Here is a 27807-nt window from a genome sequence, read left to right as displayed (position 1 = left end):
CTTCAGCTCAGGTCATGATCCCAGGGTCCTGGGACCGAGCCTGCATCGGGCTCCCTGCTCAGCGGGGAGTCTGCTTCTCCCTCTCCCTCTGCTGCTCCCCCTGGCTTGTGCGCTGTTGCTCTCCCAAAGTGAATAAATAAAATCTTTAAAAAAAAAAGAAATTTGCATTTTATTTATTTATTTATTAAGATTTTATTTGACAGAGATCGAGAGAGCACAAGCAGGGGAAATGGCAGAGGGACAGGGAGAAGCAAACTCCCCGCTGAGCAGGGAGCCTGATGCAGGCTCGATCCTAGGATAATCCCCGGACGATCCCAGGACTGGGGTTTGATCCCGGAACCCCAGGATCATGACCTGAGAAGGCAGAAGTTTAACTGACTGAGCCACCTAGGTGCCCCCAGAAACCTATATTTTAAACAGCACTTCACATGCTATTTGAAAACCAGTCAGATGGTGTATGCTTTCTTCCAAACTGCCTTGACCTCAGCTGCTTCTTTTTCTGCCCCCTCCATCCCCTGCTCCTTTGGCACCGGCCTCCCTGCTCCTTTCTATGGGCCCGCCTCCTCCAGGCTCCCCGCAAATGGCCAAAGCCATGGTGTGTGGCAATCCCTCTACCCTTGACCCCTTCCTTCGCACAGCGAGTGATGGCTTTATCTCCGGATGATGAAGTACAGCCTTCAGCGGGGGGGCATTTAAGACGCAGAACACTCGGCTGGTCCCCAGCCCTGGCTGCCGGACCCAGAGGCAGACCTTGACAGGCTCCGGGGGGTGGGGGGGAAGAGGGAAGGAAGAAGCCACCCTTGAGAGCGGAGGCAACGGCAGCAGTGTCCACAGCACCGCTCCCCTGCCTGTCCCCACCGCCTGGACACCATGCTTCTAGCCACATTCAAGCTGTGTGCTGGGAGCTCCTACAGACACGTGCGCAACATGAAAGGTCAGTTCCCCAGGCCAGGGGGGTGGCCCGCATGGTGACCCGGAGCACTCAGGTAGCTCCCCGGCTGATCCCACTTTGCGCCTCATTGGGGGAACCGGCACACGTCTCTTCCCTTCTGGACATCCCTTTGCCCATGTGAACAGTTGGGCTGGATACTAAGACGCCTGTGTCCCTCGCCCCCCTCCCCCGGGTTTGGTCACCTCTGCCCTGCTCTCCAGGGCTCCAGTCTTTCTTGAGCTCTTCCTGACTTTGCCTGAATCGGCACCAAGGGTACCAGCAAAGACTGAGCCGCAGCGCAGGGGGGGGGGGGGGGCAGTGAGCCTTGAGTCCAGCGGGCAGTGCTGGCAAAGCCTGAGACATGGGGGACGGGGGCAGAGAAGAGCAAAGTGAAGAGAGAAAGCGGGTGCAGCTGGAAGTCTGGTTATCATTGTACAATGAGGAAGCAGAACCAGTTACCCAAGTCTGATTTTGTAGAGCTAATCAGGACCCAAGGTCATCTGAGTCAATCCCCTGCGGTCATTGAAGGGTACACAAACCAATCGAAAGTGCTCCCCACTTACACTGGGAGGAACCGGCTTCCGTTTAGATGGAAGCCATGCTTGGAAGACCCCGACCAGCAGCGGGGCTGTTCTCACTAGATCAACAAGACTCACCTTGCTCTGCGCCCAGGGGCACGCTGAGCAGTTACTCAGGCAAAGGACCGCAGCTGCTGACAGCAACACAGACTACAGGGGATGGGCATCTTTAATCCTCCTTCTGCAGCAGATTGTTTTCTAGTTGAACGAAGCTTCTCTCTCGTTCGAGAAGGAAACTTCAGCGGGCTCCCGTCCAGCCCCCGCCTCCAGGCAGGACCGGGCCTGGCCAGCCCAGATGCAAGGTCGACTCTGGGCCCAGGAGGTGGCCTGGCAGAGAGCAACGGCACTAGACTGGGAGATGACCTGGCTCTAGTTGAGGTCTCCCCTAGGGATCCGTGTTCCTGAGCAAGTCACCTCCCTCTCCTGGTGTTTCCTCATCTGTGGCAAGATGAAGGGGTGCAATGGTCTCGCTCTAAGGGGATTTCTTGATTCTAAGCAACAATTACCTCCCCTCTCCGCAGGGCTGAGACACCAGGCTGTGCTGGCCATCAGCCAGGAGCTGAACCGGAGGGCACTGGGGGGCCCGAGCCCCGGCGCGTGGATTCACCAGGTTCGGCGTCGGAGTTCTCTGCTCGGTAAGTACTGAGGCTTCTGGGCTCGTGCCAGCAGGAGGCGGCTCCGGGGTGTGAGCTTGGGCACGCTGCCCTGCTTCCCTCCCGCACCCCCGCCTCCCCCTAACCCTAAGCTGGCCTCTCACTCAGAGAGGGTGGGGCTGGAGTTCCTCAAGGCCACCCCCGTCAGCTGCAGCTGTGTGTCTAACTTCACCTGCAAGCCGGACCCTATGGCTTTGGTCTTGGCTCTGCAGAGGAATGAGCAGATCCAGACTGAAGGGATGGCAGCCGTGGCGGAGGCCAGGGAAACAGAAGCAAGCCCGGTCTCTCCTTGGCTGTGTGTCCAGGTTCTCGGCTGGAAGACACCCTCTACAGCGACCAGGAGCTAGCCTATATCCGGCAGGGAGAGGAGGCCATGCAGAAGGCCCTGGGTATCCTCAGCAGCCAGGAGGGCTGGAAGGAGGAGAACCAGCAGGTAAGCGTGGGCCTGGAGGAACCCACGTTCCTCACTGTTCCACTGCCATTCTCAAAGGCCTCAGGATTCCTGCCTCATGCAGCAGGTAGTTGTAATTTGAAAATTCTCCTTTCTCAAGAATACATCCTCCGATACTCCCTTTGCCCATCAAAGATATCGCAGAGACTCGTGTTTGAGAAACACTGTTCTGGATCCTTCGTTACCCTCCAAACGCATTCTACACCCAGTTTGGCAGAGACCATGCAGTGGGGGTTCTGCGTGCATTAGAGGCCCGTACCACCCTGGGTCAGAAGGGCCAGGGCCAAGGCGCAGGGTTGGTGTTGTGTAGCCTTCTTAGAGCTGAGCTTGCAGGGCTGATCTGGGCTCAGCCGCAACGGGGCTGGACGAGAATACAAATGGCCCAAAGCCTTCTGGATTTCCTGGCTCCTGAGCACCGCATCCTGACTGGGAACCAGTAACAGGCACGTGTTCGGGGCCACGGGCTCTACTGAGACTCTGGTGGCTCTGCCTTCATCCAGAAGCTTCCATGCTGCCTATTGCCCTAAGTTCAGGTAAACCCGCTCCTTCTTCAAGTTCTGAGTTAGCAGACTCCTGGTTTGGGAGCCAGGAAATCTGGGATGTAGGCCCAGCAATGCCCTCAGGCTAAGGGTCTCTGGGTCTCCAGTCTTCTGGTGTAAAAGGAGGTATTGGACTGAAAACCTCTTTAAGCTCCCACCCGACATTGTTTGTGTGTGTGTAATTAGCTGGTAGCAGATCAGACTCTCCCACTCCCAGGTTTGTCTTGCCCAGCAACTTTACGCTTCTGAGGTTGAGCAGCAGCCTTTTCAGTTGGACCCACCCACACCCATCAACACTTACCACCAAGAAGAAAGGGTCCAGGCGCTGGCAGCTTACCTCTCCAGGCTTCAGCAGCTTGGGGCAGGAAAGATTACCAACGGTCTTAATCAGAAGTAATGTTAGGCTTCTTCGTGCTGTTCCCCTTCCTGCCTTGCCTGCCTTGCCCATCTATGTGCCCTAAGCGAGGGATATTTCTCTCTAACCTTTATCCTGCAGCTCCTTTTTTCTTCCCTGACAGGCGAATGGGGACCAAGTACTGAGTAAAGTGGTCCCAGATGTGGGCAAGGTATTCCGGCTGGAGGTGGTGGTGGACCAGCCCATGGAGAGGCTTTATGAAGAGCTCGTGGAACGCATGGAAGCAATGGGAGAGTGGAACCCAAATGTCAAGGAGATCAAGGTGAGGAAAGTCCAGGTGTGGGGAGGCGGGCACCCAGAGGAGCCCAGTCGGAAGGGTGCGCCAAAGAGGCTGCAAGCCGCGGATGGTGCCTTAGCACCAGCACTGGCTGGGTGGTGACTCGGCTCCCTGTGGCCTGGCAGGTCCTGCAGAAGATTGGAAAAGATACAGTCATCACCCATGAGCTGGCTGCAGAAGCAGCAGGAAACCTGGTGGGGCCCCGTGACTTCGTGAGCGTGCGCTGTGCCAAGCGCCGAGGCTCCACCTGTGTGTTGGCTGGCATTGCCACACATTTCGGGGAGATGCCTGAGCAGAAAGGTGTCATCAGGTAATACTGGCAATCGCTCAAAACCTCCCTTTCCTGGGGCACCTGGGTGGTTCAGTCGTTAAGCGTCTGCCTTCAGCTCAGGTCGTGGTCCCAGGGTCCTGGGATCGAGCCCCCAGTTGGGCTCCCTGCTCGGCGGGAAGCCTGCTTCTCCCTCTGCCTGCCACTCCCCCTGCTTGTGTTCCCTCTCTTGCTGTGTCCCTCTCTGTCAAATAAGTAAATAAAATCTTTAGAAAAACCAAACCAAACCAAAAAACCTCCCTTTCCTAACACAGGCTTGTGGGCATGCACCAAGTGTGTGATGAATCCTCAGCTCCAAGAAACCAGTCCTTTGGTCCCTACCCTCAGCTTCCTTCCACACAGAAATATTCTTTTTCCATGGCAGGGGAGGAAGACAAGTTTGGCCCTATTTAGATAGCCGGTTTGTCCTGACCTTCCCAGAAAGTTTAAGCACCTTAGTAACTTTCTAAAACATGCGGTAGGGCTGCGGTTTAGCTGGGATGCTCAGGTACGACCGTACTGTCGATTAAAAGGTAATCCACACCACTCAGAACACAGCTGCTACCTACCTCAGTTTCCTAGGGGCCCCAGGCACCACCCTGGACCCTTTCCCTGGCCATCTGCAACTTCAAGGCACCACAAGAGGCCCCCAGGCTCTAGCTCCAACCAGCATTTGTTCTGATGAGCTGGTGACCATGCCAACCGTTAAATATCACCCTTGGCAAAAAATATTTCTTGGATTTGGAGAAGGCAAAGTAATAAGGAAGTGTGGCTAGTGTAACTGGTCAGCATAAAGGGGAATTCTGCAAGGCCCCCCTGACTTGACATCTCTTCATTTGCCAGAGGCGAGCATGGTCCCACGTGCATGGTGCTCCATCCCCTGGCTCAAAGTCCCTCAAAGACCAAACTCATCTGGCTGCTCAGCATTGACCTCAAGGTGAGGGGCACAAAATGGCTCAGTGGGCAGGTGGTGGGGAGGAAAACTGGCTTTACCCTCCCACATTATCCCACAAGGAACAGGAAAAATCCTCTTCCATTTTGAGAGACAGATTGTTGGAGGGAAGAGGCTTGAGTAATGACCTGCTATTCCATCATCTCAAAAGCCTACAATAGCTCCTCCCTTTTACCTCTTGTGTCAAATTTCAACTCTGCAGTTATCAATTTGGAAAGAAGGAAACTTAGGCCCCACAAAATACAGTTGCTAGCTCAGGGTCACACAGCTGGGAAGAGAGCAGTTGGGGACACTGCTCGGCACAGCAGGGTAGTAACGCAGTCAGTCCTCCTGGTCAACACCAAGGTTGCACCCAGAAACAGAGCTGGAAGACCAAGCCCTAAGCAACCCATGTTTGTGATAGGGTACAGACGTTTCTACAATGGAACACTACCCACAAGATGGCCACATTCTTTTTCTACTCTAGGGATGGCTGCCAAAGACCATCATCAACCAGGTCTTATCACAGACCCAGGTGGATTTTGCCAACCACCTGCGCAAGCACCTGGAGTCCAGCCCTGCTCCTGAAGCCAGGTGTTAAGGACCAGCCTGCTCCCTCCAACTGTTCCTAGCTGCACTGGCTTGCATGCTTATCAGGAAGATCCCTGCTAGAAGCCTACAAGTCTGTTTAAGATCTTCATCTGGGGACTGTGGGATGGGGTGGGAGTGTACTTAGAAGGACACTGGGACTCAGATTGGTAACATTTTAAGAGCAAGAAAATGGGGACAAGGCTTTTAAGAGAAAGAGCTTTCTAACTTCAATGATTAGCTGTGAAATGGTTAAAGGCCCCCAAATATTTGTAAAACTTCTGGGCCCTTACACGTCTATTTTAAAACATCTTTAAAATGGTACTGGCTCATATAGGGTGCAGAGGGTGCTAAATACAAGGGTTGGAACCTTATCCTTTATGGGCTCATGAGCTCCATTCCCTGCAGGCAGTGTGTGTGGACAGCAGGGTCTTATAAAAGGGACCCCAGCAACCCTCTGCCCCTCTACCAAATAGGTAGCAAGCTGCACCAAGACCAAGCAACTCCCCACAGCAGGTGCCTTCTAGAAATGTAGTCTAAGTTTTCTTGATTGAAAAAAAATAGAAAACGAATTAATCCAGTTCTCCTACTTCTTCCATGAGTATCAGTCAGAATAAAAAATCAAAACTGACACCAAAACTTCAGTCTGTACCTGTTTAAAAATTCTACTCTTAAAAAAAAAAAATCATTCTAGTAAATTGCAACTTCATGCTAAAGGAGTCCTGGACAAATATTTTAATGAAACTTGATCCCCTAGCTCATTAGAAGGAAAAACTACTGGGCACTTTGGTCACTCAATTATTTAGAATCTGTGACCAGGATCTTTCATAAGGGTTTAATTTCCATAAGCACAAGCCTAAATCAATTCTTAAAAGAACTCTAGAACTGGGAGCTGATTGACGAGCACTGGAAGGATTATGACTGAGGATTTTTATTTACCTAATTAAAAGATAGGATAGGACCAAATATGAGAGAATGAATGACAAAGTTGAACAGAAACAAATTTTATTTTCCCCAAAGTGAATGTTGACACCTAAAAAAGGAAGTGAATGTTTAGCTCAGAGCTGATTACATCAGCTTCCAGCTTGGCTCAGGGCTGCCACTTTCTCTGCCTTTTAACAGGCCAGTGTTTTACAACTTCTAGAGGGGATGGCTGAAAGAGGTGCTGTGGTGATGGCAAATTCCCCTTCCAAGATTTAGAGAACTTACGCTTTAAAAATATAAACTGGATGGGATTCCTTTGCTAACGTGTATGGGCAGGATGAAAAACCATTACCACTTGAAGCTTTTCCATTTGGGTTTTTTTTTTTTTTTTTTAAAGATTATTTATTTATTTATTTATTTGACAGAGGGAGACAGCGAGAGAGGGAACACAAGCAGGGGCAGTGGGAGAGGGAGAAGCAGGCTTCCCGCGGAGCAGGGAGCCCGATGTGGGGGCTCGATCCCAGGACCCTGGGATCATGACCTGAGCCGAAGGCAGACGCTCAACGACTGAGTCACCCAGGCGCCCCTCCATTTGGGTCCTAATAGCATTGATGATTTAAAGCATTTGGAAATAGAGCCCTAGCTTATTTATTAAAGAGCTCAGCAGGAGTGGGAATGCTGATATTTATTCAGCTATTGAAATTTTACAGCTCAGAGAAGTATTTTTTATTATTTATTCTGATCGTTTCCTAGAGTGGTCTATTTTTAGCATAGCTCAAATTATTGTTGGGGCACCTGGATGGCTCAGTTGGTTAAGCATCTGCCTTCAGCTCAGGTCATGATCCCAGGGTCCTGGGATCAAGTCCCGCATCGGGCTCCCTGCTCATCGGGAAGCCTGCTTCTCCCTCTCCCGCTTCCCCTGCTTGTGTTCCGTGTGTCAAATAAATAAATAAAAATTTAAAAAAATATATTGTTTACCTGGAAGCTTCAGAGTGAGAGAGGATAGTTGTATAAGTATTTCTAGAACAGAATTATCATCCACTCCCAGCTAAGAGAAAATGATTACTTGTTTTAAAGATGTGTGAAGCAATATACACTCTGGTTTCAAAAAAGAACAGGCTGAAAGCAAAAAAGTGGGATTTTACCACATACCATAGTTTTGAGCTTGATTTTAATTTGCCTTCTTCAAACCAAGCAACTGTGTCTTTGAGGAGACTGGGAGATATTTTCCCACTTGTTTAATTTTACATTGGAATAAAGTAAGTTGTCAGTGATGATCTGCTTACAGAGACCATTTTATAGAGGTCTACATGAAGAGTGGGTGTTCTGTGAGCCCTTCAAATGAACCTTCTCAACACACATACACACACATGCTCGTGCGCATGTATAAACAGGCAAAATCATTACTTCTGTAACCTGATTTATGAGAATCTAATGTACAAAAATTTTATCATTTAAATGGAGGGTGGGTGTACAAGTAACGTGGTAATTTGTATTACAAAGAATTTACCTCCAGCTTCCTCTGAAGAGCACTACCCTCATTCTCTTAGAGTTCTTCAAACTCTGATCATCCAGCTTTATAACCAAGTCTGCCCTTTAAGACCAGCCATGAATGAATAGGTAGGTGTCCAGCGGTGACAGACGGAGTCTTTAGCCTACAACCATACTGACTCTGTTAGTATGTGAAGAGATGCAGAAAGGCCAAGACAAAGAGCCTGGATGGTTCATTAGGAGACAAATATATTAGTCAAAACTACTGTGTGAAGACACTAATAGTCACTTGAGATTTGGGAAAAAAAAAAATTTTTTTTTTAAGATTTATTTATTTGACAGAGATAGAGAGAGAGAGTATCCCAAGCAGATTCCCCACTGAGTGCGGAGCCTGATGTAGGACTCGATCCCAGGACCCTGAGATCATGAGCTGAAATCAAGAGTCGGCCACTTAACTGACTGAACCACCCAGGCGCTCCCCCATTAGCCCTTTTAAACTCTTGTTCACCTCCCTGAGAGTCCGATTTCACAGGATAAAGACTGTGGTTGAGTTGGCTGGAAAGAATGGAAGCAAGAGAAGAGGGCTTGCGGTAGAGTCAGAAACGTGCCTGTCTCCCCCAATTCTGGCTACCTTTCCTCAGACTGCCCACCTTGCTATCCCTGTCCCAAGAGGAACCCAACGTGAAAGGGAAGCAAAGTGCCACACACACTTGAAGACAAGTTTTATTTGGGAAGGGTTTCTAATTGTTAAAGCTGCAAGCAAGTTCTTTTTACAATTACAGTTCTAGAGACCTAGTAGTTTCAGAGACCCCAGTGTTCAAAAATGTTTCAAAATGAATAAAAACCCACACCAAAAGGAAAGACCTTTTAGATCTGGAATGTATAGCCACTGGTTTCAGCTGTTCTCAGAAACAGGCCTATTACTTCCTTGGAAATCAGATGGATGAAGTCAATGCCACAAAAGGAAATGTCTTTAAATAAATTAGCTACTTGGACAAGATGATTCACTCTGTAGAAAATACAGTAAGGTATCAAGTCCCAGTTGGTGGGACACATGGTACAGCACCAGTTTCACAGGGAGCGCATGGGATCCTAGGGTCAGCGGTTGTTGGCGTATGGCACACAAAACAGAAGCAGTCACCAGAAGTGGGAGAGTGTTGAAGGGGAGGGAGTCTCTCCCAGGCTCACCCACACTTTTAACTTGCTAACAGCAGAGGCTGTGTTCTGCAGTATCTTTGGGAGAACGTTTGCAACAGTTAAAAAACAAAAACAGGCCCCCCTCCCCAATTTATTCCCCAGAAAGTCCATGTCTGCAAAGAGGGACCTGGTCAGGGTTCCCATGGCGGACTCCGCCTCCCATCCACCTCTGTTTCCACATGATATAAGACATCAGCCAGAGTATGTTCTACCACAGCGCCCCAGCCCATGTCACTCATCTGTGGGAGGAACAAGAAACAGAAATGAGGTGATGAGAATAGCTACAAAAAAGAAGTAACAGAGATACTGAGGATGCGTCGTGACTGTTACTCACAGGGCGGTAAGTGAGATCCTTTGGAGGATACTTGAAGCATGGTCCAAAGTTAATGGAAACCTGGGATAATTCAATTCAAGCAGACAGACATGAAAACACAGAAGAAAAGAGTGAAAAAGTTTAACATGACACAGGAACGTTTTAAATGTAGTTATGACATTCAGGGTGTAAAGTGGAACAAATGAAATAGATTTAACATTGCTAAAAGTGGTCAACATCCTAATGTCCATCAAAAATTAGGTAAATAAAACAGACTTTGGTTGACTTCTGTTTCTAACCTAAAGATTTCCTTATTCTACTTCAATGGTGGTTAGCGACAGACTAAAAAAATGGAAACTTCCAGATATTACCTCTTCAAATCACTTAAAACAACAACAAAGTTGTCCCTTTCGTACTGGATCATATTAAAAAAACAAAAAAAAAAAAAAAAAAAAAACACAGTATATGAAGTAACCAACAGTTACTAACCAATGATGGTGGGTCATCATGACCTGTAACACCAAGTTGACTTTTGCATGTATATACTTCCTATGCCTTACACTGAACAGTAGCATTTACCACACAGTACATTCAAAGGAAAAGCACGGGGCACGCTATCTGCACAATCTTTTATCTATCCAAGCAAATACTTCCTAACACACCCAACTGTTTTTGGAATAGCCACAGTCACAGTAGGAACACATTCCCTTCTCACTCTTCAGCTAGCGATTTAGACTTCTTTCTGGAACTCACATCAATGGCTCTTCCAACACCATTCACCTATTTCCCTCAAGTCCTGTTCACAGGATGAACAGAGGATACATACCGTGCAACTCTTATACAGTGAGATGGCCGGAAAATAAACCCCCTCAAAAATATCTTTGTAGGCCACACCTTGATTGACACCGTTTTTATAAAATATTATCTGAAACAAAAACCGTGGTTTTACTTCAGAATTTAACAGCAGAACAAACAAACTGCCAAAGAACTCACTTGGAGAACCCTTCAGCATGCTGTCACCATGCCACTAGAAAGGTCTTCCAAGAACAGCATTTATAATGTCTTACATTTAGAGAGGACTTCAGATTTTTCAGAGTGTATTTACATGCACTACTCTAGTCAGTCCTCAGGTTTATTTGCTTTCTGAATTCCTATGTTACTTATACCAAACTGTTCTACTCTCTATTATTCGTTACACTGTGTTTATAAAAACGAATTTGGTCTTCCACCGATTCCTCAGAACCACACCCTTGTAAGCTTATTAGTCCCCTTCCCTCGCATCAGATTCTCACTTCTGTAGCTCTCTTGAAAATCTCTTCAGATCTCCTAAATTTCTGAATCCTCATTTTCTTTGTCCTTTCTTTCGAAAATTACTCTGAATATTCTCTCAACCACTATCCACGGACTTCAGCAAAGGCTCTTTTTTCTGAAGTAACTTTCTCTGCCTGTTTTTCCCAGCAAGAGTGATGTTCTCCTGGGCTGGATTATCTGGTTGTATCATCCTTACAGCTATAAACTGTTTCCCTTTACTTTTTCTCCCTTAAAACAACTGGAACCCTACTTTATTTTCTCCTACATTTACTTCTATTCCTGTCCCAGGTAGCTTCACAGCATTTTTATGGAAAAATGTCTCCAGCTCAAAATTTTCTTCCACCCCTTCTCCTTCTATTTTCGGCCCCTGTGGCTGGTCCAGTCGTGCCAGCCTTTATTTATGCTGGGACTTTGGGCAGACGTGTTTCATCAACCTTGGAACAGGAAGCAGGGAAAGTTCTAAAGGATCCTGAGTGAATCATGACAGCTCCAGCTGCCTCTGGGTCACACAGCAAGATCCTCTCCTATTCCAGTGTTCCTCCCTCTGTACTCGATCCTGCCTCTGAGAAGAACAGATATCTCTGACTTGCTTCCTCAATCGCTTGTACATTTCCTCAGTAGGCTGCCATTTTTACCCTTGTCTCTGTAGACCATCCCTAGCACCCTGAAGAGGCCTCTGAGAGCAGCCACACGGCGCCACAGGAAGGGCACAAACACAGCAAGCAGGAGAGGCAGCTCACTCTGCTGCCCCTTTGCGCCTCATTTTCCTCACTTGTATAAATCAGGAGGTTGGTCCCAATCTTCAAAGCCTTCTAGTTCTGACATTTTTATGACCATGACTCACCTCACTATGGGGAGTCTGCTTTAGGCTCTTCTCTGCTTTATCCACAAAGTCTTTTTCCTCAAAATACAAATAACTCTTGAACTTTATCAAAGCCTTGAAAACCAAGAAAGAAAGGGAAAAAAGGAACATTGAAGAATCAGCCACATCATCATGAAAAAAAAAAAAAAGAAAAAAAAAGAGCCAGATTCACACAAATAGCACGGAGTCCTTATGTTTTGCAACAGAAATTAAAAAATCTATGCAGGGTTAGCTTTGCTAGATTTTAAACAACTATGTGCTTCTTGAAAAGTACCAGATGGCACATATTTGTTAAACATTTTCAAAAAAGGTCTTTACTAAGATTTTGAAGAAACACATACACATACACTTTCACCACAATAAAAATACCCATTAAACTAAAATTAATTCATAGTTTTTATTTTCCCCTCAATAATCTCAAACAAATAACAAGTTTACTGAGCCTAAACTCTCCTATTCTATAAAAACATTTTTCAAGGGCTACTTCCTTTTGTCTTTAGTTCCCTACCTGCTTCTCCTATTGGTGGTCTCCGGGTCACCCCTTCCTTGCTGGCTGGTTCCCAAGAGTCGTGCTCGCTTTGGCAGCACATATACTAAAATTGGTTCCCAAGAGCCTAACTATTCACTCCCAGGGAAATAGATGATATTAATTTTTTAAAATGTGAATCTCTTAGCATATACATAAACAGTAAAAAAAAAAAAATTCAAGAGATCTATGAACATAGATTCTTAGAACATTCTAAGAACATAAAATGAGGAGTATCTCTCCCTCTCTCACCATGTCCCTCAACACTCAAGTTTCCCTTTGCCAAAAACAATCTCTATTCCGGTGTCCTTGTATATCCTTCTAGAAAGTCTAAGCATATATTAGTATCTTCAAAATTAAAAACACAAACAACAACAAAAAAAAACCCACACCAGACAAAAACACAAAGAAAGAAGCAAGAGGACCAATACTACCCAATTCAAAGACCTACTCAAAAGCTACAAGAATGAAGACAGTGTGGTACGGCATAAAGGTCAATGAAGAGATCAATGGAACAGAGAGCCCCAAAACAAACTCTACTTTCTACTTATAAAATCATCTGATTTTTACAAAGGGCACCAAAGAAATGAGGGTCAAAGTTTTCAAAAACTGGTGCTAGTATAATTGGACACCCATCCATATGAAAGAAAAATTAACTTTGATCCCTACTTCACACCATACATACAAAGTAATTCAAAGTGGATCAGAGACCTAAATGCAAAAGCTAAAACCATGTTTTCAAAGGAAAACATGGAAGAATATCTTGAGTGGAGGGTAGGCAAAGAATTATTAACTCACAGAAAGCAATATAACTGTAAAAGAAAAATTTGATAGATTTCATAAAAATTAAAAACTTTAGGATATCAGAAGACACCATTAAGAACTAAACAAGTCACAGACTAGGAGAAAAAAAAATGTATTTCTTAAGTAGGCTCCACGCCCAGCGCAATGCAGGGCTTGAACTCACAATCCTGAGATCAAGACCTGAGCTGGGATCAAGAGTCATATGCTTAACCAACTGCGCCACCCAAGCACCCCAAAAAATATTTTTAAAAAGCCACTTCTAGGGGTGCCTGGGTGGCTCAGCTGGTTAAGCATCTGCCTTTGGCTCAGGTCATGATCCCAGGGTTCTGGGATCAAAACCTGAGTCTGGATCCCTGTTCGGCAGGGAGCCTGCTTCTCCCTCTCCTCCCCGCGCTCGTGCTCTCTCTCGATCTCTCTCTCTCTCTCAAATAAAATCTTAAAAAAAAAAAAAAAAAAAGCCACTTCTAACCAAGAACTGTAATCCAGTATATAAAAACACTTTTATAACTCAATAAGAGGATAACCTGATTTAAAAAAAAAAGGCAAAATATTTGAAAAGTAACTTTATAAAAGAAAACAGATGAATGGCTAATCAGCACATGAAAACCTGCTGAATATCATTAGTCATCAAAGAAATGTTAATTTGTTTTTTTAAGGTTTTTAATTTTTTTTTTAAAGATTGTATTTATTTATTTGTGAGAGAGAGCAAGCACAAGCAGAGAGAGAAGCAGACTCCGGGCCGAGCAAGGAGCCTGATGTGGGGCTCGAGCCCAGGACCCTGCGATCATGACCTGAGCGAAGGCAGACACTTAACCAACTGAGCCACCCAGGCGTCCCAAGAAATGCTAATTTAAACCACACTGGGACACCACTATGCACCCACCAAAATGGCTAAAATTAAGTTGACAGACAACAACAAATGTTGACAAGAATGTGAAGCAACTACAGTTACCATACATTGTAGCTGGGAGTGGAAAGAAATCTGGCAATTGCTTCTAAAACTAAATATATAACTACCTTATGACCCAGTAATTGCATTTCTAGGTGCTGACACAAAAGAAACAAAAACATGTTTACAAAAACATTTGTACAAGAAAGCTCACATCACCTTTATTCATAATAGCCCAAGTGTCCATCCACAGGAAAATGGAGGCATCTGATCTAGTAATTCCATTACTGGGTATTTACCCAAAGAATAAAAAACACTAATTCAAGATGATATATGCATCCCTATGTTTATTTAGTGTTATTTACAACAGCCAAATTATGGAAGTAACCCAAGTGTTCATCTACAGATGAATGAATTGATAAAGAGGATATGGTGTATACACAATGGGAGACTACTCAGCCATAAAAAAAGAACAAAATCTTGCCATTTGCAACAACTTGGATGGAGCTAAAGAGTATAATGCTAAGTGAAATAAGTCAGAGAAAGACAAATACCGTATGATTTCACTCATGTGGAATTTAAGAAACACAACAAAGAAAAAAAAAAGAGACAAACCAAAAAACAGACTCAACAATAGAGAACAAACTGGTGGTTACCACAGGGGAGGTGGGTGGGAGGGATGCATGAAATATGTGAAGGGTATTAAAAGCACACTTATCATGATGAGCAACAAATAACATATGGAATTGTTGAATCACTTTATCACACACTTGAAACAAATATAACACTGTATGTTATTTATACTGGAATTTAAAAATATTAAAAAAATAGGAAAATGGATAAATACACTGTGGTGTATTCATACAATGGAATACTACTCTACAATAAAAGGAAACAAGCTACAGATACATGCAAAAACATAAACGAATCTCAAAAGCATTAAGCCAAACAATAAAAGCCAGATACAAAAGACGACATAGTATATGGTTCCATCTACTTAAGTTTAAGAACAAACAAAACTAATGGAATAAAATTACGACAGGGAAAAAAAATTTCAAGACAGTGGTTGGCTCTATAGGGATGGGAGTTGGGACTGATTGGGAAGAGCATGAGGGAACTTCCTGGGGTGGTTAAGATTCTAACGTCTCCTTAGGGATTTAGGCCAAACTCAAAACTCAGTGAATATACACTTAAAATTTGTACATTTCATTTTATGTAAGTCTTATAGCAAAAGAAGAAACTAAATAAAGGTTGAACTCTAGCTAATTATGTGTATCCTGAAGTACATGGGCAGGGGTGAGGTATATTGATATCTAGCATTCTCTGAAGCGCATTAGAACAAGACGAACAAGATGGACGGACAGATGGGTGGGTGGAGGAATGAACAAATGGCAGAATCTAGGTGATGGGTATTTGTACACGGACTTTAAAATTCTTTCAACTTTTTTATGTCTAAACATTTTCAGAATGAAATGTGAGAAAAACATGTGAATGGTAGGTCAGCATGACCAGAGAACACTCAGGCCACCACTGCAGGCATTCATTGGCTGCCACGGGTCTTCAAACCCAAAAGTCCCCCAGGACGACAAACTCACCTTATCTTTATAAGTATCAGGCAGTGACTTGGCTGTCTCTGTGTCTTCAGGAAGATTGATATAGAATCCCAGGACGTCTCCCTGTCCATAGCCAGAAGAGTAGTGTTTGCCAATTGACTGGTGGAACTTGGTTCCTTTTTTGCTCCGCCACGAATAGCTAAATTTATCATAACCTAAGGGAGCTTGAAGGTTACCTGTTCCAATAAAAAAATATACAGGAAGTCAAAAGATTGCAAACCAACTCCGGTTTGCTGAAAGAAAAAATTTTATTCCTTTTCATTTTTTGGTCAGTTTTACAAAATTGTAAACCACCCAATCCTTCAGAAAGTGAATTTTATGCCCATAATCCAATAAGCCCAAAGAAAAGCTACGAAGCTCAGCCAGATGGTCTATACCTCTCTGCCCGACAGCTCCCACTTACCTAAGGGTTGGGACCACCCCAGTCTGGCAGCAGTGTCCGGCGGCATCTCATCCACTGTGATTTCAAAGTACCAGGCGCCTTTCCGGACCCCATGAGAAGCCCGGACCATGGAGTAGCCCTTCTCTCCAACCACAGTGAGCCGGTCATCGGAGATCTTTAGCTGGGGAGCTACAGTATGAAGATGAAAACGGAGGCCTGCAACTTGCTGGAGGCACTCGGACACAACTGCCCCCCCAAACCGGAGTCTCCTACACTCCAGTAAAACAAAGTAAAAAATTGGCAACATCAGGTCAGGAATCTGGAGTATTAGTTCAGGAGTTTCAAAATCTCAGTGTAGGATGTGGCCGAGGGCGAGAGGAAGAAACGGGAAGAAAGTGGTCAGATAATTTAGTTTCTATTAAATGATATTTAAGTTAGCAGGTTAAAATTAGTTATGCTGTCTATATTCCCTAAAATATAACAAACCAATTATAATGTGCTTGGATCCCAATTTGTATAAACCATCTTTTTTCTCTTTCTTTCTTTTTAAATTAAGTTTTCCACCCAATGTGGGGCTTGAACTCATAACCCTGGAATCAAGTTGCATGCTCTACCTACTGAGCCAGCCAGGTGCCCCTGTATAAGCCATCCTTTAACAGACTTGATATTTAATTTTGAAACAATTTTAAACTTCCAAAAATAATATACATTCCTCCTATGTCCTTCACTCGGCTTCCCTAAATGTTTTTCCTTTTTTTAGATTTTATTTATTTGAGAGAGAGAATGAGAGATAGAGAGCACGAGAGGGAAGAGGGTCAGAGGGAGAAGCAGACTCCCTGCTGAGCAGGGAGCCCGATGTGGGACTCGATCCCGGGACTCCAGGATCATGACCTGAGCTGAAGGCAGTTGCTTAACCAACTGAGCCACCCAGGCGCCCCATCGGCTTCCCTAAATGTTAACACCATCTATGGCCATAACACAATTATCAAAATCAGAAAATTGGCATTGGTACAATGCTACTAACCAATCTACAGATTATCTTCAAATTAAGCCAATTATCCAAATAATATCCTTTTTCTGTTCCAGGATCTAATCCAACATCCCACACTTCATTTGGTTGTGTGTCCTTAGTATCCTCCAATCTGGGACAGTTAAGTCTTTCATGACCATGACTTTTTTTTTTTTTTTTTTGACAGAGAGATAGCGAGAGCAGGAACACAAGCAGGGGGAGTGGGAGAGGGAGAAGCAGGCTTCCTGCCAAGTAGGGAGCCTGACGCGGGGCTCGATCCCAGGACCCGGGGATCATAACCTGAGCCAAAGGCAGATGCTTAACAACTGAGCCACCCAGGCGCCCTGACCATGACATTTTAAAGAGTACTGGTCACTTTCCTTTGTAGAATATCCCTCAGTTAGGTTTGTCTGAGGTTTCCTCCTGCTCAAGCACAGGTTATGCTTTTTCGTCAGGAACATCAGTGAAGTAAATAATGCTGTGTCTCTCAGTGTATAGTATCAGGAAGCACATGATGTCAAAATGCCCATGTTACACTTTGATCACTTGACTACCGTGGTGCCTCACTGGTTTCTCCACTATGAAGTCACTATTTTCTCTTTGTAATTGATAAGCATTTTGTGGGGGAGATACAAAGATATCTGACACAATCAACGAAATCTGATTATGGACTGAATTCAGATGATAGCAAGGAATGATCAATTTTGTGAAGTGTGATAATACCTTTGTGGTTGTGAGAGAAAACATCCCTATCTTTTAGAAATGCATATTTTTTAGAGTATGTAGGGTGAGATTTACTTCTTAAAAATTCAGAAAAAGACACAAAAATAAACAGATAAAACAAATACAGCCAAAACTTGGTAACTGCTAAATGTGGGTGAAAAGTATATGAAGATTCATTGTATTCATCTCTCTACCTTTGTGTATGGTTTGAAACTTTACTGTGAGGCCATTATGTAAGATAAGGGAACAATCTAAATCAGTTGGAGGGGATATCGTGACTTGGAAATGAAGAAAAAAATGACAAAAGATAGGAGAGTATTTTCAGGTGATGTAGTTTGATTTTATCAATGTAGAAACATCACAGTCCCAATTAAGACTTAATTGAGGAAAAAGCATTTGAAACCGTGTTTGTAACACTAAAAGCCTAAATTCTACTGGAAGAAGCACAAAATTTATATTAGCTATAGCTTTTATAAAGGTCTTTATGATTTACAATGTACTTTCACAGGTAGATAGGTAGGTAGACAGACTCTGACCCTTTCTACCCTGCAGACGGAGCAGCCGATTCTGTGACTGTTCAAGGTCATACCGCAGCTCAGTGTGGCACGGCTGACTGAAAAGCCCTGGCCCCCCATTCTTTTGGTTACACAGACCATAATGGCTCATGTCCTAGGCAGATATGATGGTAACTTCTTTCAATGGATTACATGCTGTTTAGCAGAATTCTCTTAGGTATTTGGCAAATTCTACCTTCTCAAATACAAATGCTTTTTCCCTTACCCCTCCCTGGGCAATTCAGCCCTAAAGCCACTAGGTGGGGACTGAGCAAGGCAAGTGTCCAGGACAGACTAGGACAGTAAAGAGTGTACCTCCTCCTAAAATACTTATTAATTACATAGGGCGGAAAAACTAACTTTTCAGGGGATAAACCCGGCAGATACCACATTAGCTAAATGATCAAAGTGGACATCATCAGGAATCGGACAAACTAAAATCACATACCACCTGACAGGATGCAACATGAAGAACATCACATCATTTTAATGATATTTCTGTCAAAGATGCAGAATTGAATCGAATCCTGAGATTTCAACCAGACAAGCTCAAATTGCAGGATAGTCTATAAAATAAGTGGCCTCTCATTTTCAAAAGCTTCAAGGTCATCAGTCTAGGAAAGATAGAAAAACTGTTCCAGATTGAAGACTTAAGAGACAAGACAGCTAAATGCAGCAAATGATTCTCAATGGGATCCTTTGCTATAATGACATTATTACACCAACTGGAGAAACTTGAATAGGATCTGAAGAGCATCAGATGGTAGCAATTAGTGTTAATTTCCTGTCTTTGATGGTTATATACTGGTTCTGTACCAATGCGAAAGTTTAAAAAATATCCACTAACTCTTTGATACTCTTCCTTTGAAGACATGGAGCCTAATTTCCCTCCACCTGAGTGTGGGCCGAACGTAGTGACTCATTCCTAACAAAACAAAGTTGAAGCAACTATCCAGCTTCAAAGTTGGGTCACAGATGATACTCAAACTCTATTGCTCTCTTGGATCACTTGCACTGGGAGGAGTTAGCTTCCATGGATGAGGATAAATAAGTAGCCTATGGAGAGGCCCACATGGTCAGGATCTGAGTGCATCCTGTCAAAGTGACATGAGTGAGCCATCTTGGAAATAAGTCCTCCAGCCTCTATCAAGTCCTCAGAGTCGAGAGGCCCAGCTAAGAGCTTGACTGCAGCCGCATAAATTCTCCTGAGCCAAGCCACATAGCTAAGCTGCTCCCAGATTCCCAACCCTCAAAATCTGTGGGAGATAATGAACATTTGTAGTTTTAGACTGCTAAGTTTTATGGTAATGTGGTAAGCAGCACTAAATAACTAACACAAGGGGACCATCCTTGCTTGTAAGAAATACACCATCAAGTTCTCAAAAATGAGGGGGCATCACGGCAACTTACTCTCAAATGGTTCAGAGAAAAAAAAAGTTCAGTACTATTCTTACACTTTTTTATACATCTGAAATTATTTCAAAATAAAAACCTTAAAAGATACAATACAGATTTATCATTAATTTTTGTAAGGCTCAGCATAAATAGAATAAACAGCAAGCAGCCATTACTATTTTATACATTAAATTCTAACAAATTAATTAACTACTACGGGCCAGTGTTCTTTTTTTCTCCTGGCATTATAACTATTATGTATAGTGAAACAAGACAAGTCTCACTTCTTAAACCCTGAAGTCACTTATTTGGGCTTCCCTACTATCAAAGTATGCTTGTCACTACCAGAAGTCAAACGATCTACATATAATGGACATTTACTTCACTTCCAAATGACCAGCATCAATGTAACTGATAGTTTTTTGATTTGATTAGATTTTTTTAAGTCATCTTTATACCCAACACGGGACTCGAACTCACAACCCGAAGATCAAGAGTCAGAGGCTCTACCGACTGAGCCAGGCAGGTACCCCTACAAGTGTTTGTTTTTAGCATTAAACCAAGAAATAATGGGCTTTCAAATGCAGTAAATATATGACCTATTTAGATCTAATTCAAAGAAACAACTAAAAGGCATATCTTAAACCATGGAAATGTGAGTATGGACCGGATATTAGATCATTAAGGAATTATTATTCATCTTAGTTAGGAATAATAATTGTATAATGGTTATATATACATATTTTAAAGATTTTATTTATTTATTTAAGAGAGAGAACACGAGCAGGGGCAGAGGAGAGAGACAAGCAGACTCCCCACTGAGCAGGGAACCCCAGCACAGGGCTCGATCCCAGGACCCCGGGATCATGACCTGAGCCAAAGGCAGATGCTTGACCAACTGAGCCACCCAGGTGCCCTGAGTTAACCTTCTTGTACAACTTTAAACTTCTGGAACTCACAGACCCTTCATGTACTCCCCTGAAACACACACACACACACACACACACACACACACACACACACTCTCTCTCTCTCTCTCTCTCTCTCTCTCTCTCTCTCCCCCCCCACCCCCCAAGAGGTGGGAGAACCCAAAAAAAGCATACAAACACTAACCAATGAACCTATTATAAATGAGATACACAACCACCCTGAAGGAGGTGGGGAAGAGAACTAATCTAACAGTAACCTAATGGGATGCTGCAAGACTAAAAGCCAAAGAGCTTGACGTAACTGCTGTAAGCTAGCTAGTGAATGTTTCTCACAGAGGTCAGCAATTCTGAAACTACTTTATGGGCATACTAGAAATGAACAAATAAGAGAATACACCGTAGACAGAGCCACGTTTCTCATTGTTGGATAAAGAAGTGACAAATAAGGAAAGGCAGAGGGCTGGAACAAACCAGGAGTGTTTGACTGGAATCCAAGCTATCAGTGCAAACACAGTAGAACCTTGTGTATATATATGTGTCAGTTGGTATACATACAATCTCCTCCTTCTGGCCACTGAAGGAGTTTAAAAGAGACACCCAGTGAGCATACCTAACACTTAGGTCTTTATTTCAAAATCTCATTCTCCAATCAAAGGAACCAGGGGTCTTCGGAGAAGCAGCTGATACTTGGCCTAGGGCAGGGAAAATACAAGATAAGCCAGAACATTTTGTGATGCCAGAAAGTAAAATAACAAAAAAAAAAAAATAAAAAAAAAAAAAAAAAGAGACTTATCAAAAAAACACAGGAACTAACCTAAAGAAGCTCACAATGGCCTAAGCTGGAATAATTTGAGCAACTAGACAAAGTATACCCCAATGGAATAAAATAAATATCTGAATTCACACTGATAAAAGCAAAAATCGATCAAAAAACAAGTGGAGACAGGAAGAAAGAAATAAAAAATCGTCAGGCAAACACAACACATTAATAATTATTGCAGGGGCACCTGGGTGACTCGGTCAACTAGGCATCTACCTTTGGCTCAGGTCATGATCTCGGGGTCCTGGGATTGAGTCCTGTGTCGGGCTCCCTGCTCAACGCGGAGTCTGCTTCTCCCTCTCCGTCTGCCCTCCCCCGTGCTTTGTGTTCTCTCTCTCTCAAATAAATAGAATCTTTAAAAAAAAACTGTTGCAGAAAAGATCCACTGAAGAATACTAGAGCAAAACTTTATAAACAGGGTATCTCCAAAGCTCAAAGCATCTTTCCTCGAGCTATTTATTAACTACAAAGGGAAAGACAGAGAAAGCCACAGAAACCACCTTAACCAGATAATCATGGTCAACATGACCAATAATAAGACATATCCACATCATGACCGCCATGAGATGTAATGAGGACTCATATCTTTGGTATTCTGCCAAAATATGCATAACATCAGTCTAATCACGAGAAAAAGTTAGACACTTACTGAGGAATATTCAACAGAATCCCTGATTAATACACTTAAATAGTCATGAAAGACACGCAAGGACTGAGGAACTGTTAAAGGCTGCAAGAGACTAAGGAGAAATAATGAAGTGCAACGTGAGACCCTAGAGAAGAGGTGTTAGTGGGGAACTGGCGAAATGTACATCAAGTGTTTTGTTTCATTAATAGCATATTCCAATGTTAACTTCCTGGTTTTGATAACCCTACTATCAATCGTGTAAGATGTTAGCATTAGAAGCTTGGGGAGGGATATAGTAAAACTATTATTTTTATAACTTTAAATTTAAAATTAGTTCAAAATAGGGGCATCTGGCTGGCTCAGTCGGTACAGCATGCAACTCCTGATCTTGGGGTTTTAAGTTTGAGCCCCACGTTGGGTGTAGAGGTTACTTAAAAAATAAAAATAAAATAAGTTCCAAATAGAAAGTCTTAAAAACATACACATACTCACACACACACACACACACATACACACACAAACGGCTAGAGCTTAATGGAAGAGACAAGGGGATTCTTTGTGCACGTTCCTGCTGAGTCTAGTTAGAAAAGGGGGAGAGGGGAGATGTTGACATGTGTATCTAATTCTAGACTGGACAAAGGTGAAGACAGTATTCAAAGTAACATCTGGGTCCAACATGAACATTAATACCTTACATACCTCGATCATGTAGGGCTAACAAAACACGTTCATACAAGCAGGCTCTGTAGAGGTCTCCAGGAATAGGTTTTCCTGCCCAGCAGTCAAGTTCAAGCTTCTCAGGGTCAGGGGCATGGGGATCAGGCTCAGCTAGAATATACCGATAGCCATCTTTGTTAAACGGGTGTTCCAAGGGGTAGCCATGAGGGGGAAGGCGCTGAGCAGAAAACAAAGGGTCACTGCAGAAAGGAAAAAATAAAATCAAGAAACTAAAACCCCTTCCAGCTCAAATGCCTTCAAATCTGTAAGAAGGACATCTGATTTATTAGATTTCAACAGGAACACATGCAACTTCACAACTGCTTTTCATTGCTCAAACAGATGATCCTGCCCTCTGCAGGCAAAACAGGGAAATGAAACGGATTCATTTTTAAATTTGGTAAAGTGGTTTCAGTCAAATTACTCCCTAGTCTGCAGGACTACCTTTGCAACGGAGCCAATATGTCATAGGGGAGAAAAAGGGAGAAGGGGAACAAGGGCAATTTCCTTTAGTATATTAATTACTATAAACTAATGAAATGAAACTCAGAGATTTGAGCACTTACTATCTTGCCAATTTAAATAAGAAAAAAACAAGTTTTACTGAACAAAGCAAAGGGAAGAGGCCAGCGCTCAAGTTCAATACTGGGTCCACTCTCCCTCTCCACCTCTCCTTTCTCAAGATGTCTTAACAGATTTTTACTCTCACAGGGTTGCCACCCTGGGGCTGTTTTCACAAATCCATAAAACGGGATTCCTCGCCTGAGATTATTTTACCCCTCAAAGTGCTCAAGATTTGAAAAAAATGGACAGGCTTTGTAATCTCAGACACCTGAGCTAGTGAAGAGTACAGCTCTTTTCCCTCTGATGGACTGTGCCAGCACCAAAGAATGGTCTAGCAGTGGTGAGTGGGAGTGGGTGTTCTGCCCACCTCCGGGCCTTCTTGGTGGTCCCTGTGGTCCCTCCGTCCTGCTGCTTGCGCTTGGCTCCTCTTCCTTTTCCACTGCTTCCTGCTGCAATTCCCCCTTTGAAGAGAAGGCAGATCACTCTCAATGAGCTGTGATAGAAGCTTCACGTGGATATGGAAATTCCATGGCGACTAACACTCCTGACGTGCATTTGTGTAACACCACACACAGGAGGACTTCCTGAGAGCATATTGGATCTCACCCTGCTTCTGAAAGAGTCGGCTGAGCGTCTCCCAGCTCAGAACACTGGGTTCTGGCAGTAAGCTCCAAGGAACCTAGCACTAATGATGCCTACGTTACATTTTCAACCTTCCTTTCCTAATGAACTGCAATGACTAGTACACTTTCCGAGGATGTGACACAAATGCATTTTCACTCATTCAGATTCCAAATACCCACATCTAAAAACAATTGCAAGGATAAAATTTTTTTCCACCCAAATCAATCAAACATCCACAAAGAATATCCTCACTATAAGTAGATGTTCACTCGCTTGAACTATGCATGATATAGTCCATAACATAATAAAGGCACATTATCTGCTAAAGCACTTAACTGGAAGATCCAACAAGACAAAGGTACATAAAAACACAGAAAACAGAAACAGAAATACTAAAAAGGTGTTTCTCTCCAGTGCTACTAGGTATCCACTCTGGTTGTGCATGACACAAGTAGAAAGGTTTTAAATTTAGTAGGCAACTTTTACAATTATTAAGATCATGCCAATGCATAAAATTCAGGTTAGACTAACCTAGTTTGTGGAATTATGAGCAAATATCAATCGACAATTTACTTATGTTATACAAAAAATAATTTAGTTACATACTAAGCCACAAGGAATACTACCTAGTGATTTCTGAAATAGGTACTTTGAAATTTTTGTCCAGTTCCGTCTTTCCTCTCAATTTGTTTTTCTGTCTGCCAGAAAAATGTCCCTGAACTGCAGGAAAACACCTTTATGGAAACAACTGCATAAAGTACTGTATCTTAATTTGGGGCAAGCTTGGAAATTATCAGCAGTTCTTCTGCAATGAAAAGGATCAAGACATTGAGAGCAGGTCATATTCTGCACATACAGGACCAGATTTATGCAGAACTACCTTTTATGAACATAGCACATATCATTCCTATTTTTCATAAAAAGGTTTAATGTTAAACTGTTGCAACATCCATTATCTCTAGCTTGAGTTACCTAAAAAAATTATTTTTAATTGATATTTGTATTTTAATTACTTTAAGAGAGAAGCTTTAGATCTACCTGGAATAAAACAAGTAATACTAAAGGGACTGCTGGCCATGTTAGGCAGAATATGACAACGGATAAGCTTTGAATTTACTAACATTCAACTGGAACTACAGTTTCATAGCAAGTGCTATTGCCACCATTTTCACGATGCTTTAAAATTTTAATTTAGTTTTAGCTTCTACCACAACTCAGCAAAAAGCATTTTCCAAACCACATAATACTTAAGTCTGAGAGGCTGAAAGAAGACAGAGGAGGAATTCACCTCCAAAAGAGGCTCCACCTGTAAGAACAGAAGTGGCACCATGTATTTGTCAAATTGTAACAATTAAAACAGGAAAAAATGGTGTAAAAAGATAAATAATACACTTAGCTATTTCCAACCCATCTGAGAATATTAGTAACAGTAGAAATGATTACATATTTAAGATGTTACCACTCTATAGGACAAGTTAATGACACCATGTGTTAGAGGAATAGCTAGCTACCTCCCAGCTACCCGATCTTTCATTAGATCACCATTAGTACTGAAGGCCATTCCTGTCATTAGGTGAGTTACCGATAGAAACACATCTATAGCGGGTAATCAGCACAGATTGCTGTCATGGGAATAAGCTAAAGTTTCAGGGCAAGACAAATTAGAAGACCGGCATAGGAACTCTATTAAATAACAGCTGAATTAGGAGTAAGAACAGAGAGCTGAATCTACAGTAAGGGTTAAGTGATGAGGATACAGACATACAGACAGGGAGTCTAAGATAAACATAGTAAATCTGACCTTAAACCTGTACCTTGTTTTATGCTAAATGTTTCACTTGAGACCAAACTGTGGTGGTAAAGGGACAAAAAGTTCTCCACTACCATCTGTCAAATCTTTGGTTAGCTTCCAAAAACTGAGTTCTGTACTTTAAAGCCTCCGTAAATATCCAGTTGAGAGTCAACCCAAAGGATGCCCAATTCTAGGCATATTTGGATTCAATAGCTTAACAAATATTTCATCAAGGCGACATTTAAACACTTACCATTTAGATTCCCACTTGTAGACACAGCACTGCTTTGTTTTTGGTTGTCATAAGCAGGACCAATGTTACTAAGATCCTAGAGGGAAAAATATATTCAATTACAAAGGAAGGCTATATAATCAAAGCACTCTGGCAATGCTCAAAAAACCAAGAAATTCTAATAGAGTGTGAATCAAAACTGACAACCCTAGGGAGTATGAAATTTACAGGGTCCCAAACTTGGATGCTTCAGAGATCAGCAAATAACATGTGTGGGACAAGTGTAAGAATCAAAGTGGTTAAGAACAAATTGGGGGTGGGGTGGTGGAAGGGGCAAAGGCAAATAGGAGTGCCTAACCCCATTTTCTGAGCTCCCCGTGGGAACTCAGGCCCATTGTAATCAGATCTTCTCATTTTAGAAGAGAAATCTGAATTTCTAAAACCAGTATATTAAGTTAACAAATGCTTGACTCATCTACCCTAAGAAAACTCTGGCTAACCTGATTGATTTATGAACCTGTTTTGCAGAAGCTGACTAAGGACAAGACTAGCTAAGACTGGAATAGGGAATTCCTGCAACTTTGCAGAAGGGACCAAGAGTAAACAAAAAACAAAACACCACCCCCCCATCCCCCCCACTCCATCATCCTTATGCTGCCATTTTGAGCACTGTCCCATAAAGAGGATTGATCCTTAAATGCGCATCTCTTTTTGTCCCTATATCCAATCAGCATTTTCCATTCAAGCTCACACCACCCCATGATATCCTGTCTCCTTATGGTTAAATAAACCCAACCCCTATCCTTTGAGAAGGCGGATTTGAAAAATTTTCTCCCGTCTTCTTGCTTGGAACCCTGCAATAAAACCCTTTTTCTCTGCTACAAAACTGTTGTCAGTGTTTGGCTTACTGTGCATCATTGGGCAATCGACCCTTGTACAGTAACACTTCTATGTGAAACCCTGAATTTTCAATGCTGGCAGATCAAACATTTTAAGGCAAAGCTAAAAGCTCTGGCCTCCTGACATGCCAAATGTAACCCCTGCCATAAACAAAGAGTGGAAATTTTCTTTTTCGTCCTTTTATGCTAGATACACAACACAAATTCTAATTCACACAAATTTTTCTTCATAATAACAAATGTTTTTAAGAGTAAACTTTGAAATGGAAAGAAAATCAGAAATAACTCGGCACAGCCTATTTACGTTATAAGGGACGAAATTAAAGTTAAAAAAGATAAAAAGGATATGCACAGAGTTATAACATTAAGGGGAAGATCCAGAACTAAAACACTAGTCTCCTGGTTTAAGGTGAGGACTCTTTCTTTCCACACACAGCAGAAACACTTTACCTGCAGCCCACCATGTTAGAGGCCTGTAATGGCAGTGGCAAATAGACAAATGTTAACAAAACCTGATTCTCTGTCTCCAAATCAAAAGGGGAGTACAAAATACCTGATCCAAAAGTCCAAATTTGGGGTAATCTTCTTCTGGGTCCTTACTCCCGGGATCAGGATGTTCCTTTACTAAGAATACATCTCTTTCTTTACTCTAAAAGGAAGCAGTATTTTAGTGTTACTGCAAATTTTATACTTCAAAGTAGTACTGAATGGATGATCAACCAGCAACTCCAATTCCTAAGTGTAATCTCCCAAAATGATAGTATTGCTTTTCCCTCTGATTAGAAAATTAATACATGACCATCCAAAAATTCAAACAGAGAAACTTGAAAAAATGAGAGCCAAAGTCCTTCGGAATCCTCACCTATCCCTCCACCTCACAGAGATAAGCACTGTTAACAGCTTGCTGCTGGCTTCTCCCCAGGTGCTCTCTTTAATTCT

At 43.0% G+C, this 27807-nt stretch overlaps 2 protein-coding genes across 5 annotated transcripts in view; one reads left to right on the top strand and one right to left on the bottom strand.

Moving 5' to 3' along the window:
- The first annotated feature begins 743 nt into the window (after nt 1-743).
- STAR (steroidogenic acute regulatory protein) lies at nt 744-6309 on the top strand. Its single transcript, XM_025886293.2, has 7 exons — nt 744-934; nt 2031-2144; nt 2468-2595; nt 3671-3829; nt 3970-4154; nt 4995-5088; nt 5570-6309. Exons 1-7 carry the CDS (start codon nt 871-873, stop codon nt 5681-5683), a joined length of 858 nt encoding a protein of 285 aa, XP_025742078.1. The 5' UTR covers nt 744-870; the 3' UTR covers nt 5684-6309.
- Nucleotides 6310-8397: 2088 nt separating this feature from the next.
- The window catches only part of ASH2L (ASH2 like, histone lysine methyltransferase complex subunit), a 30753-nt gene continuing 11343 nt past the window's right edge, over nt 8398-27807 (bottom strand). For 3 of the 4 annotated variants that reach the window (XM_025886190.2, XM_025886193.2, XM_025886195.2), the window contains exons 7-16: nt 27422-27517; nt 25991-26066; nt 23689-23782; nt 22740-22957; nt 16004-16171; nt 15583-15776; nt 11751-11843; nt 10422-10520; nt 9617-9676; nt 8398-9521 (exon numbers count right to left, since the gene is read on the bottom strand). In XM_025886190.2, the coding sequence (XP_025741975.1) occupies nt 9414-9521; nt 9617-9676; nt 10422-10520; nt 11751-11843; nt 15583-15776; nt 16004-16171; nt 22740-22957; nt 23689-23782; nt 25991-26066; nt 27422-27517 (1206 nt within the window). In that variant the 3' untranslated portion in view covers nt 8398-9413. The remainder of the gene's footprint in view (nt 9522-9616; nt 9677-10421; nt 10521-11750; nt 11844-15582; nt 15777-16003; nt 16172-22739; nt 22958-23688; nt 23783-25990; nt 26067-27421; nt 27518-27807) is intronic. The other variant, XM_073902466.1, reaches the window with a different exon arrangement.

Source organism: Callorhinus ursinus, unplaced genomic scaffold, assembly GCF_003265705.2.
Source record: "Callorhinus ursinus isolate GAN/ISIS: 27379988/994484 unplaced genomic scaffold, GSC_fseal_2.0 scaffold17, whole genome shotgun sequence".
Lineage (NCBI taxonomy): Eukaryota > Metazoa > Chordata > Mammalia > Carnivora > Otariidae > Callorhinus > Callorhinus ursinus.
The sequence above is the reverse complement of the archived record's forward strand: the minus strand, read 5'-3'. Positions and strand labels throughout refer to the sequence as shown.